Source organism: Triplophysa dalaica, chromosome 23 (assembly GCF_015846415.1).
Source record: "Triplophysa dalaica isolate WHDGS20190420 chromosome 23, ASM1584641v1, whole genome shotgun sequence".
Lineage (NCBI taxonomy): Eukaryota > Metazoa > Chordata > Actinopteri > Cypriniformes > Nemacheilidae > Triplophysa > Triplophysa dalaica.
This window is the reverse complement of record NC_079564.1, coordinates 6,678,891-6,693,640: the sequence shown is the minus strand read 5'-3', so window position 1 is coordinate 6,693,640 and position 14,750 is coordinate 6,678,891. Positions and strand designations below refer to the sequence as shown.

The window sequence follows — 14,750 nt, the reverse complement described above, 5'->3', positions numbered from 1 at the left end:
TGCTTAAGACATTAGTATCTCCCAAATTACTTGATGGTCTACTACATCCGGCAGAAATTCTAAGTGCAGAATGATGCACACAATATTAAAGAAACAGTTCACCCAAAAATGAACAATCTGTCATTATTCTACTCACCCTCGAGTTGGAAAAACTGCTTTCTAAATGTCTTTGTTCTGTTGAACACAATGAAGATATTTGGAAGAATGCTAGTAACCAAACAGTTCTGGGGGACTTAAGACATCCATTGTCATTTGTCCTACAATGGTGGTCAATGGTGGCCCAGAACTGTTTGGTTACTAGCATTCTTACCAAATATCTTTCTCTGTGTTCATCAAAGAAATGTATACAGATTTGTAACAACTCGAGGGAGTAATTTCGGGTGAACTGTCACTTTACTGGCTGCCTAAACTGTTACCTGAGTGTCATTGGAGGAGACAGACATTCTGTCATCGGGCAAGGACGGAGTGAAGCTCGCAGAGATGGGCGTTCCAGGGATGCCGTTGGCGTGAATATTTTCATTGTCGCAGCCCAACCCTCCCTCCTCTTCCAGCGAGTTTGGAATCCCCTCAACTGGATCTGCCTCGCCCTCTCTGCTTTCCTTAACATCTGAGTGTTAGATAAACAGGATTCAGACAGGGTCCAGAATATATTTCAGAATATACTACCAAAACCCAAGAAACATTAACCTGCATATTGAACAACATAAAAAGTTACTTCCTTCAAAGAAGAGTTAACCAAAAATACTAGTCTGTCAGTTTTTACTTGGCCTTACATCATTCCAAAGGTAAATGCTGGTATTCTTTGTGTTAACAAAAGTAGATATTTCCAAAGAATAATTCAAAATAATTCTAGAGCTATCATACACATCTAAGATCAGGATACAGTGAATAAACCACTTTGACTACCTTACGATTTATTAAAAAAATCTATATTTCTATGAATATCTACTTTTCTGTTTCAGTAAACAAGTTACAGCATACGGATGACAAACAACACAAGACTGAGCGAATAATCGGTTTGGTTAATGATTTCTTCATGGCTTTCATAAGAGGAAGGACACAACTCACCTCCAGCTACTGTGTTTATGACTTCCTTTAAAATGCTCTGTACAATCTCATGAGCTTTCTCTTCATAGTTCGGGCTTTCCCCTTCCTCAGTGACTTCTGTGGTGTGCTCAGCTTCACCTTAAGACACAGACAGCATTTAAGCATCTATTTCAGTCTAGTCACTCATTCAAGGTGTGACAGGCCTGCTTCCTCCTCTAGGCTACCACTGTGCTGTCACAATTAATTCCTTCTTATCGGTTTCCCAATTTAACTTCAATAAGTGTTTTTAAAGAGGATTCCATGGTGAATGATCTGTTGATGGAAAGCAATGCTATTAAACATGCATGAGACTAAGGAATTCTGACACAATAGTACCGTACCGTTAAAGGATGTCATTTTCTTCAGATGTGGAGCCTGAATACATGATTAACTAATAATGACTATGAATCGTTTACGCGTTCGGCAGACATTTGAAACTGAAGTGATTAAAGTGTATTCAGGCGGTACATTTTTTAGTAGACAGTTCTCTTAAAAAGTGATAATTTTCTCATCATTTACTAACCCTCGTGTCATCCTACAACTGTATGACTTTCTTACTACTGCTGAACATAAAAGAAGATATTCTGAAGAATGTTGTCAACCAAACAACATGGGTCCCCATTGATTTTTTAATACAGACTTTTCACAAAATATCCTCTGTCGTGTTTCACAGAAGAAATTCATATACAGGTTTTGAACCTGGAATACACTACGAGACTTTTGTTCAGATTTTGCAGGGCTCCAGTCTAACTTCTTTTACTAGGAGCACTGTAGCCCATGACTGATATTTTTAGAAGCGCAAGCAAAAATGTAGGGACACACGTAAAATCACCTAATGCAAAAATGCAACACAGATTTGGCTCTGCTTATTCACAAAGAGGCAGAGACTACAGGGAAGCTTTGTTATTGTTTGGTGCTTAATAGAGAGACTGTGATCTGAATTCGCTTCAACCAACAGAAATTGTGTATTTAATATTTAATTGTTAACAGTGTTATGCATTAAAGCAAAATGAAAGGTCTCGTGATGTTACGTTCTCTTCAAACTTTCAAAAAGTCTGCTAGTGTGATGTCTAGTTTTTTTAAATCTGTTCAGATTTTAAAAGTCATGTAGACTCTTCCAACCTTTAAATGAAATTACAAATGACACTTTTAGCATTCTATGTGTAAATGTTATTGCAAATTTTACTTTGTGCAGCCGCAGTGGCTTGATCCGCCTCGGTCTGCTCGTTCTCCGCCAGACCATAATCACTGCCGTTTTCTGTCTCTGGGCTTTCGTAAGGAGGGGAGCCTTGCTCTGCCTTGCCGCCCTGGTGACCCGGACCCCCGTTGGCCTCCGCGGGCAGGCCTTTGGGCGGTTTGTTAACGTGCCGCTGTCCAGGAGATTCTGGCTCCTGCTGGCTGATAGGAGAATGCTGCCTGTGTCTCTCTCTCTCCAACTGCTTGGCTTCCTGGAGCTGAAACACACACACACAAGGTCATGTGACTTTAAACATGTATTAGGGCATTTACAAGCTTAGACATGTTCTCCTGGGCGTCTGGAAGCCTAAAGCCAAGTTGAACGTCAACATCTCTTAGCCGAAGGTAAACGATTGCATTTAGAAAAACATGTTTCTCTTTAAAGCAAAAGGGTAACACAAGACCAGTTTCTTTTAGCATCTGTTGCATGTGTAGATGATGTATGTGGACAGAGACAGATGGTGGTTTGATAACATGCACCTGGAATGACAATCTGGCCTGAGCCAAAGTGAAGGTAAAACAGGGTAAAAAAGGGTATGCTTTTTTCGAATAGCCACAACAGCTTAGCATATTATATCATTTGCCCAGTCTACTCTGGTAAAACAAAGTCTCATTTTCAATATTTTATAGCTGCTTAGTTACACGTAATGGCTTTGGCTGTGTCAGAATGTGTCACATTATGTCTAGACTTTAAGCCGTGAGTATCGGAAGAATATTTTGATCAGTGTCACTACCACGAAATATCAAAACTTCATTTCGCTGTCTTCATTTACATCCAGCTTTCTAAACCACACGTTAGGACGCATTTGTCCAATTACACCTGGTATTAACATTAGTTTTGGGTCATGTGATCATAACCAAGTACAAGATATATACTGTAGGTGCACAACACTTTTCTGATCATCTCCGGTTTGCCTGAAATCAATGTGAAATGACACAGACCATCTGAAGGACATTTAATACAGGTGTCCCATCTTTTTTCCAATAGCTTGACCTAGACACGGCTTAGAAACACTTAAGATTTAGACTCAACCTCTAAAGACTTGAGATTTCCTTTAGACTCCACCTTTTGAAAACTGAGACTTGGTTTCCACTTCACCTTTAAAGACTTGAGACATGACTTAAACCACACCTTCAAATATTTAGACTCTGCATCTACATTTACATTTAATCATTTAGCAGACGCTTTTATCCAAAGCGACTTACAAGTTGGGTTAACAATGTAAGCAATAGGGTCAAACATTAGGACAACATCATAAGAGCAACAAAAACATGTCTCACAAAGCCTACTACAGTGTACAGAGCCAAGATAAGTTTATCTAAGCTTAAATAAGCATGCATGTTTTTGGAGATATTGACTTGACTTGAGACATGACTTGGATTTGCCCCTTAAACACATGACTTAGACTTGACTTTGACTCCACCTTTAAACAATTGAGAATTGACTTTGACTCCACCTTTTGGAAACTGGGACTTTACTTAGACCACACTTTTAAATACTTAAGGCTTGACTTACACTCTGCCAATAAACACCTGAGACTTGACTTCGACCTGGCCTGGATAAACAATCTGGCTTTGAAGACTTGAGACTTGACTTAGACTCTGCATTTGAAAATTTGACTTAGAATTGGCTCTTAAACCCCTTAATCTTGACTTTGTCTTTAAACACTTAAGACTTGAATTAGACTTAACATTTAAAGACTTGACCTTTATACCATTGAGATTTGACTTAAAGCCTTTAAATGCTTGAGGCATAACTTAATAACACATCCCCCCTGTGAGAGATGTAAACAAGCCCACACAATAGCTGAGAGAAAACTATTTCAAACACACTCCTTTACAACACATAAACATGGTAAAGACAGATGACAAGAACAAATTATTCATGGACTGCAGGCAAAAACGCAATGAAGCCAAGGCAAGCAGATCAGAGTGAGGCATCCGAAAGAGAAAGAGAGATACAGAGAGCAGGAGTGACGGATGATGCTGATGTACACAAACCAGAAAAAACCAAGATCAAGCACATGTCAAGTCAATCCTCTCACTCTTTACCTGACGATCACGCTTTCTGGATGCCAAAGACCAACTGATCTTGTGATTTGTAAGCTATATTTTGAGGGGGTGGTAGGAGGAGAGGCATTAACCAAAGAGAAAGAAGAGATGTTAGATCAAGACGTCATTTCCCTGTATTACCAGAGGAGAAGTAACAAATGCACTCACTGCTTGGTTTTCCATGCGGGCGAAAATCACATTCAGCATTTGGGTGAGGGTTGCTTTTGCTGTGGTCTGGTTGATGAGGTTTTTACTGGCCAGATAGATGTTGTAACACGTTCTCACAGCCTGTAGCACCGTGCCTTCATGGATCTCGATGTGCTGGGAGGTCACGGCCGTAAGCAAGGCCTGTCGGGGCCAGACAAGGACAGATAAATGCTAACATTAGCACAGAGGGAATGAAACCATAACTGATAAATCTTAAGAATGTAGCCAAACAGTGTTATTATTTACAACTTTAGCTGTTGGAATCTTTTAAAGTTCAGAGATTAAGATCAACATGAAAGAGCCCAGGCAGCCTTCAGGAGTCATGGCTTTCCTACCACTCCACATTCCAAAATGAGATTGGAAAACAATAGCTTAGTCAAATGTTGGTATGGAAATGTGAGCTGTACAGGTCAGGTGAGTTCCACACTAGGCAGATAAACTGACATGCTTTTAGATGTACATGTTTATTATTTGCTCTCTATATTACTTCATTTGAGGGTTTCATATATCTTTCCAGTAGCTCAGTGGTAAGAGCATTGCGTTAACAAGGCACAAATATTGCAATCATTTTAATGGACTTTATATATGACCATAATTTATGTTCTATGATCTTGTGATTCTAATTCAACAATTAAATTGAATAATCACTTGAAACTGAGTTTAAAGTCTTCCATGTATTCATTTAAGAAAATAACTTCTGTCTTTATAACAAGTAGTGTATTTTAACTTCTTGTAATATACATGTATTTGATCAAAATGCCTAAAGTGGCAATTCTTCTGATGAAAAAGGCACCTTTTTGATTATATAGGCTATAGCTATTGTCGGAAAGACATATAGATGATCTCCAGAGTATAGAAAATAAATACATAATTATTATTAAATATTATTTTTGATTATTTTATATTTAATTCATTATTTTATATTTAATACCACTGACCTTAACCTCAAATTTCTAAAACACTGTTCTCTGAACATCTCTTAATATAAAACCAATAAATATAAAACTTCTGTGCTTACGACACGAACCTAAGGCAAAAACGTAAAAACTATCTGACCTTTATAATTTGCAACTGGACGCCTTCATCAGTCTGCGGCCCCTGGAAACAGCCGCATATTGTTTCTATGATCCTGTCGATGAGCTTCTTCCCCGGGATGGTGGTGTCTGGAGCGCTGCCCGTCAGATGACCATATGCTATGAGTTTCTGCACAACCATAAACGCTGCACGTTACATCTCACCAATCTCACGAGAAGCATACTGACATTGTGAGACACTGACCTGTAAACAGTCTAAGGCGGTGATGACAATGCGAGGACATTTTGACTGACAGGCCAACTCAAACGGCAGGAAGTACTGGTCTGCTTCGACGAAGCTGGTCTTGGATTTGATTGGTGGTAAAGTGCTGGAGCTGGACTTGTTATCACCAGGTGGTGGGCTGCAAAACAAAATACATGATCAAGTTAAATTCTTTGGAAAAATGAGATGACCCCGGGGCCAGTGTAAGAAACTTTCACTGGCTGACAAAGGGGAAGATTTATTGAAATTGCATCATTGATTTCTGGAAGTCCCGAAAGCATATGTTTGAATGGATTTATAATCATAAATCACGGTATATGTCATTAGTTTTCAGCAAAAGTGTGTTTATGAATATAAAGCTGTCACCATCATTCTAGAACTGAACTAATGTATGAAGCCCACATCAATATGCTGTACATCAAGAAGGACCAGTATTAATTGCCATGTTTCTTTCATTGCGTTATACCTATATATATATACACATATATATATATATAATCTCCAGCTATTGTAAACGTTGCCAGGGCATGTAAAAATCTTACACTGGTCTAAGTTGACTATCATAAATATATAAATATTTTGCTTCTGAGAAATGGAGGGAGCCCTCAAGCCTTTTTTTAAATGGCCACGCTGCAGTGGATGTGATCTAGGCTGCAATTTCTCACTTTATATCAAGGCAGTAGATCAGAAAGAAATACCAGCATCAACAGAGCTGGAGATGTGCCAGGTCAGGCTGACCGCTGGGGATGCTGTGCCTTAGCTAAGAGCTTTACGATTTCTTTCAGCGAGTCGAGAGATGATGACTGCATTGGGACACAGGGAGTGTGATGATGAAGACAAACAGATCACGAGAGGGACAGAATGAAGAAGAGAGTGAGTAAAGAATCGCCCGGATGCATCTTAATTTCCTGTTTGTAGTATGCTGCATAATAAGGATTAATGTCTCCCAAATGACCGTATGGTGAAAATAGCACGCCAAACACGACCGGAGGGCATTGTATTTAACCAAGCATGCATTTTGGCCTAGGATCTTTTTCCCTGGAGTTCATCTTCGACATTTTCAGATGCAAAATATCTTATAAAAGGCAGAACCTGCCAGGAGAGTTAATACAAAGACTAATGGCAAAATTGAAGTAGTATGTAAAGCATTATATAACAAGCAAACGCACATGCACTGTGCAACAAAGACGTCTGTGATCAGGACACAACTTTAGGATGTTGCACAGACGTTTCTTGCGTCACTACGTGGTGCAGAACCACAAAGAAATCTATAGTTAAAAAAAGTACTACTTTTCCAGATTCCTGAGTTTGTGTCAAATTGAATGTAACAATTCAAATACAATTCAAATGCAATGACCTCAGTGTGAATTTATGTAACATGGATATCTATTGCCTCGTCTTTATCTGAAATGTTTACAGATTAAGAAAAACTAGAGAGTTAGTAATTGATGACAGAAATGTTGGGTGAACTATCCCTTTAATGTATCATGTTGCCTTCTTGAGCATCGGTGCATGTATTGTAATAGTAAAATATCTTTTTGATAAAATAATTTTCTGAACTCCAGTGAACAGGTTCAGGACAAACGAGAAAGATTTGGTAAATGATATGTTATTATTCACTGTTGTGGGTATGTAAACATGTGACATAGGTTTTTCATGGCAATATCCCTCTTACTTTATCCTTAAATAATAACTTGAAACACTTTATAAGGTACATTATCAAGGTTGCCAAGTCTGCGGTTTTCCTGTGGAATAGGCCTACTTTTACATATTTTTACTTTTTATTTATTTTTGCTTTTATAATGCAAATCTGGCAACCACTCTCACAGCATGCGATATTGCACGCAGGGCTTGGCTGATTGAACTCTACAAATCTACCAGAGTGGCTTCACAGTATATATTTAGCATGAAGTGGATGTATACAAACTGGGATGCAGCCATACAGTGTTGCCGTGGCAATAAAGTCTCAGGCTGCTGACTCATCACAGGCTGACTCAGTGGAAGACGGCTACAGTATAATAAAGCTCTTCCCATTGGCTCGGCTCAATTTCCCTCCTCTCCTCACTTCTCCTTCTTTCAATCTCATTAATCTGTCTGTGGAGAGATTAGCCAGCTCATATTTTTAATTGACATAAATTGAGCTGTAGCCACGCTACGAGGGAAAAGCCTGGACCTCCTTGGAGTCCAGAGATTACCTCACACGGCTCTCGCTCAGTCTGAAGTCTCTTTTTTTACTCTCTCAGCCTAAATTAATACAACACTGCACATGGGAAAAATCCAAAGATCATATACAGGGAGTGCATGCATAGTACATCGCTGAGATATTGTGGAAAGTTCAGACCAAAAAAATCAAGATGATCTGCTGAATGTCATCTGCATCATCTACAGAAACTTAATGTTTAAACATCAAATATGCGCAAGCTAGAGTTGAGAGAGTGAGTTCAGGACAAAGATCACCAAACAGAACGAAAACAACAAAAGAGGGAAATATCAAAAACACACAAGAACAAACACAAAGCAAGACAGCTGGAGGAAACAGGTGAGATGTGAATTAATGGATGCAAAGGGCGAATGGATGCTGCCCCGGGGAGCCATACGAGATGAAGGCCTGAGCCAGACGAGACGGGACTCAAAATGTGCTGCTGTTGCCCTGTTGAGAGTCCTGAGAACAGTACGTCTCATTCCTGCGCCCCAGACACACAGCGAGGTCCCCGAGCACAGGCCGAGAGATGGGCTTTTCTATCACCAGTGAATGCACACACAAATCACTATGAGGGCAAGGGAGCGGGCAGAACACAAAGGGACTGCGTGTGGTTACCCTCTTGAAAATGTCAGATGTGCATTACCAACATTGAGCATGGCTAGAATACAGGGGAGCTTGAAATACATTTTAAATATCTCCAAGCATGGGGTATGGCGTAAGAAATCGACTTACCTTAATTGCTCTGATTCCGCCTTGATTTCCTCTGAAAAGAAAAAGAGAAACCAGAGTTAAAGAATTGTGGAACACATTAAAAAATATTCGTCCCATAGAGACTAATAGTGGCAGAATTATAGGCAGCTATAAATACAGACTTAATCGGATGGTTGTCTTGTTTACCTTCTTCTGCCAGGAAAAATATAAGCATTATGAGTTCAAGAGCAGCTTTTAAGACTGGTATGTTCTATGCAAATCTCAAGATGCATCGGTATTCGGAAAAATCCCCCCGTAAAAACCTGAAGGAACATCAGTCCTACATTAGCTGGGGTTTTTGCATTTTCTGAAGAAATGCTTGTGAAAGCTTACTAGCTTGCTAAAAGGTTTGGAGTGGATTGAAGGATGCTGCTATGCTATTAGTAGGATTCACTGGGTGTTGCTGAAGCAATGATGGGGGTTTCTGGTGCTTGCTCGCTGGTCCATATCAAAAGAGTCCAATCTCAAGTTTCTATGGTGTTTTGGATCCTAAATTCAATTCAAGTTTATTTATATAGCGCTTTTCACAATGTGTATTGTTTCAAAGCAGCTTTACAGGGGCAAACAGGAAAAACAGAAAAAGTCAAACACAGCACAGTGCATGGTATTTATACAACGAGTAAGATCATTCTAGTAAATAAATAATATCTAATTTCTAAATAAATAAATGCAGTCTCCCGGTGTGCAGGCCAACACTGCCCTGCTGTGGCGAGGAACCCAAACTCTCATGATTGAACCAGGCTCAGCCGGGAGGGCCAGATCCCCTCTGATGTGTCATAGCTGCACTCAAACTGCTGACATGTGATTTAAGTTTTAGCATTTAATACCAAATATTGTAACTTCAGCATTAATAAGACAAATAGTCCGTCTTTGCTCTTGGTTGGGGTTGTATTGCTCTGAGCTGGGATGGTCCGATGGTCATATTTCTATTGGCTGGTGGTGGAATTCGGTCCTTTCAATGTAATTCTAAGTCTATCAGGTATTTTTATGTGTGTAATGATGTGTCGCAATACAACTAATTAAATCCAATTAGAGCTTTGATGATTTTCCTGTAAAATACTTTTGGTTGAGTGATGAACACATGCCCTGCATGTACAACGTTTTAATCATTTTTTTGTATTTTTACTGCTTTGAGAAGTTCTCTCGTAGGGTTAAGCTTTCTTCTGCAAGACACTAAAAATATTTTGAAGAATGTTGGTAACCAAAAACCGTTGGTCCCTAACTCAATGCAAGTCAATGGGGATTTTGGTAACTGATATTCTTCGAAATATCATCTTTTGAGTTTTGCAAAAAAGAGAAAGTCATACAGGTTTGAAATGACAAGAGGGTGAATAAATGATGACAGAATATTTATTTTATGGTGAACAGGATGTAAAGAGATTTCCAACCAGCATGACAAGAAATCTCTTTACATCCTCATATTAATCAATAAGAAAAGTGGTCCAATTATAATTTTATAATCATATATCGTCTGTGAAAGGCGTAGTACCAAAAAACCTTTGCCCAATCATTGCAATAGGTCCGAACGCAATATTAGGATGCATCCCACTGTACTCTCTGTTCACCCAGATACCACACGTCAGGGGTCTTCAACGAGGGGTCCTCGGTGGAACTGCAAGGGGTCCACTATTTACGGTTTACTCAGTGGCAACTTTTTATTAAAAATATAATATTACAACCAATGTTCTCTTAGGCTGCGCATGCCACCTGCGCGGCTGCGCAGACTCGATGAAGCTCACGATTCTTTCCATTTTAACCTGCGTGCAGACAAAAACATCCATTCAGGCAGCAGAAGCGATAAAAGCAACGTTACATCTGCTTCATCGTCTCCCTTGCGATAAGTTCAGACTACGCATGGATAGAGTTGCATGCAAATAAAGTGCATTCTCATACATGTATTTCTAAACTTCTGTTCAAATATGGTAAAGCGCTAATTTGACAGGCAAATGAAACCACACCGCTTCTTCATTGTAAACTCTGAAAGGACTATCATACATGTATAAAATCAATGAAATGCGTACGGTGTACTGATGGTGCATTTAACAAGTTGCCCCAAAAATAACGTGGACTCGTTGCATGTGGCTGTCTGATATGATGCTCTACAGAAAAAACTCATGAATTTTCCTGTAACAGCCACGACAATGCTGATCCACAAGAAGGACAACTAAGCCCAGAATGATAAAATAGCGGTGTGTTCTGCCGACAGCCTACCATCTATACCTATTGATATTTTTTGCCAAAATCCAAATGCTACCAAAAGCACCTCTCTGAAAAATATGACATCAAACATAAAAGATGGCTCCATTATTAACGTGTAATGATGAACATCCTCTTGTTAAGCGAGCACTACAGAACATATTCAGCGTTAAAACCTCTTCCTCAAAAATCACTCATTACTTACATTAGAAAAAATACATCCGAGTCAAGATGATGTACTAACAAGCATCAGAGTTCTTACAGCAAACTTTCCAAATGACATAAATTAGAATTTGGATTAGTCAGAACAATTCGATTCATTAGCGTACAACTGCTTTGATCTGTTCCTCACAGGTCGGGATTTCTGACTGCAAACTGTGCTGGTATCTTGAAAGTAATTTGGTTTGAATATGTTTGTGCTGAAAGAGAGCCTGTGGTATCACCGAGCAGCTACAGTCATGAATGACTAAGTGTTGGGCACGAGAACAATGTAATACTGTAGAGAGACGATCTCTTTCCTCCCCTCGGCAATAAACAATGACGAGTATATAGCAGCATAATGACATCTACACGCCGTGCCCTCTACCAGATAAATTGCTTCTTAACACAATGCAGGGAGATATTTTTGTGAACTGATGCCTAACACCGTCGTGTCCAGAGTAGACAAATTTTTTATTATAATGGCTTTTAATGCGTTTCTAATATCTTTTGTCGTGTCGCGCAGGTCGCGTCTGGTGTAGACACTGTGTTAAACTGTTATTAGCATTTCTTTAATTAGCACATTGCTCTGATTTGCATATAGCTAAAATATAAAAGCATGAAATGTGTTTGTAACCAACCAGATGCATTTGGGCAATTCCAGCATTATGGATGTGAGATTTTGCAATATGGTCATGACATTAAAATGCTCAGAGAATGAATTTGTTATGATTATATTGAACCATCTGTTTATATTTAACTGAACCCTTGTTGATTCTGTTGAGTCTAAACATCAGAAAATGTCAGTCTATGAAAAAAAATCTTTTTTTCAATTGGGTTATGGATGTGACAAAAAAGGATGCAGGTTTTTGGGAGACGATAAACATTGCAGGATTTCTATAAAACAAAATGCACAATCCTGAAGCCATAATACCCAATGAATGGAGGAGGGATGCCTCTTTATAGAACATGAAATACTAAATAGTTACTTTATATTCCTTTTCATGTGTCCATGTATGAGGAATATGGATGTGACAATCCTGAAAATGGCACTTAGCTGACTATGAAAAATCATGCACTAAGAATAAAACGAATTCTCATAATTTACTCACTCAACAACGACAGCATTTGTATATAAATGTATTGGTGTTGAGCTGAGAAAAGACAGTCCCAACAAATAACTATTTATCATTAGAAACTGTTAATTTTTGCACAATCCATTTCTGGTTTTACATGTAGCCACATGTTCATTGCGGTGGAGGATGTAGAACAGTTCAATCAATGTTAGCTGCAGACCATCCCTGAACAAACATGGAAACCATAGCAACATGTACCATGTTACCTGAAATTTCAACAGAATATCCTTGGTTTAAAGTTGTCTTCATCTATTGCATTAGGTCCGTTCAGCACATTTATTTTGTCTAATCTTCACAGAGAGCCGTGAACCGACCTTGAAAAGCTCCAGGCTTGAGCAAACAAACGAAAGGAAAACAAATAACAGCCTCCACATCACGGCTGAAACGTCAGAGAAATGTTACAGGGAAGCATCCAATCTAGAGGTTTCACAGAAATCCGGGGTCGTTTGCAGGGATGTGGCAACAGTCTAAACTCCATGTTGTTAATAATTGTATTTTTAACGGCAATACATGAGCAAAATATTTATTGTCTTAGAAATCAAATAAAAAAGCATAAATAGCAACACAATGATCGAAACAAAACAAAAGCTAATGTAAAATAATGGTCATGACTCGTGTGTAATTCAGAATGCAAGTACACATGAATTCTCTACACAAGAGCTTTTCCTGAACCTTTATTGCAAACACTGCAGCACCGATTGAAGTGACCTGGTAAAATGTCTTCAAGAGCACAGCAGTGATTGGACTACTAGATTAGGATTTTGGCACCTTGAAATCCAGGGTCACTCTTGTAACCACCCTTCCTTCATCAGAGGGAATGAAATGACTCTTCCATCCTACACCTCCCACAAACCTGACAAGTACCACCAAACACAATCTTACTGTATCTTACACTGGTGGACTCTAACAGTTGGCGCCATTACGCTGCTGAAATATTGCCAGTGGAAACACTTCCTGATCTGACAGTTGTGACAACATATTATGACACCTCATAAATAAGTTTCTATCAGTTATATTGAGTTTCAAAGAAATGATATGACATGTGACAGTGCCACCCAGCACACATGATCTCCAACACAAAGTGTGATAAATAAATAAATAAATCAACCCTTGCTGTTATTTCAACTGAGAATGTTCTTTTTTCTAAATCAGAAGAACTGTTTTTGAACCCAAATGACTACCGATTCAACTATTTTTTTGGTGTTTCACTGTTTCCTTAATATAAAACAATTTAAAACTAAACTTTTTACCTAAAATAATTGTATACCATTGATGGTTACACTTTATTGGTACACTTTATTTTACAATCCTGTCCATATTTGTGTACTTGTTACAGTAAATAAAATAACTGGGTAATGACTAGGCACCAACCCTGAACCTAAACCTAAACTTATACCATGTACAATAGTTACGTTATACTACCCAGTACTTTCTAAGGAAAGTACACTTAGTACACTATAGATACAGGTACTGTAAAATAAAGTGTAAATAGGGGCACTATTAAATAAAGTGGTTGCAGTGTCAATATACACGTAGTAATAAAAATGAACTACGTGTACTTACTATAGGGTTAGCGTTTGGTTTAAGGTCAGTTACATGTAATTATGCATAATTTATAGTAATGCTATAGTACATACATATAACATGTGTAACAAGGGCACCTTCAAATGAAGTGTTACCTTAATTAAAAAATACAAAACATTAAAAATGAATAATATGAACTTGCCAATAAAATCTAAAATATATATTGTTGATATTCAAGACCATCAATATACACATTTTTTCTGTTTAAATAAACAGCATTAAAAAAAGAATGGTATGGTTTCATTTAAATGAAAAACAGAACGTATATGGTGAATGAGAGGGACATGGTTGTTGACCCACATTAGGACATAGTTCCCAGTGCCGTGTCCCCTCTATTATTCGACTGGGCCTCTAGACCTTCAGTGAATATCAGGTCGGGGACACAAAGCATTCCACACCACCATGGAAAAAGAAATAAATTCAAGCAGCCCTACTGTATTCATCTGCCTATGAATGAGAGCGATTGTGTGTGTGAGAGAGAGAAGATTTAGCCAGATGTCATATGCACTAAATCCATGACATTAACTTGTAAAAATATGGATCTCTGCCTCACCTCTAAACACACCTCTGGTTACTTAAACACTTCTAGACTGCATGAAATAAATGACTTAAACTTTACTGTAACATGCCCAAGAAAATATGCAAAACTTGATTTCACGATGCCAGGCTGTGGTCAACCGGGCGTTGCTTTGCATTTGCTAGGACTTCTGGGTAGTTTTTAAACCTGCCCGTTTAAAAAAGCCGATCTCTCCATGACACTCTTTTCCTTAGATAGTGCTTTCCTTTTCTTTTACTTTAAAAGTCTT

The 14,750-nt window shown here is 38.6% G+C and overlaps 1 protein-coding gene across 4 annotated transcripts in view; it reads right to left on the bottom strand.

Annotated features, from left to right (window-relative positions):
* The window catches only part of arfgef1 (ADP-ribosylation factor guanine nucleotide-exchange factor 1 (brefeldin A-inhibited)), a 52,447-nt gene that overhangs the window by 22,836 nt on the left and 14,861 nt on the right, over positions 1–14,750 (bottom strand). For 3 of the 4 annotated variants that reach the window (XM_056737829.1, XM_056737831.1, XM_056737830.1), the window contains exons 2-9: positions 8,813–8,843; positions 5,860–6,016; positions 5,638–5,784; positions 4,543–4,722; positions 4,375–4,428; positions 2,273–2,540; positions 1,069–1,185; positions 417–607 (exon numbers count right to left, since the gene is read on the bottom strand). In XM_056737829.1, the coding sequence (XP_056593807.1) occupies positions 417–607; positions 1,069–1,185; positions 2,273–2,540; positions 4,375–4,428; positions 4,543–4,722; positions 5,638–5,784; positions 5,860–6,016; positions 8,813–8,843 (1,145 nt within the window). The remainder of the gene's footprint in view (positions 1–416; positions 608–1,068; positions 1,186–2,272; positions 2,541–4,374; positions 4,429–4,542; positions 4,723–5,637; positions 5,785–5,859; positions 6,017–8,812; positions 8,844–14,750) is intronic. The other variant, XM_056737832.1, reaches the window with a different exon arrangement.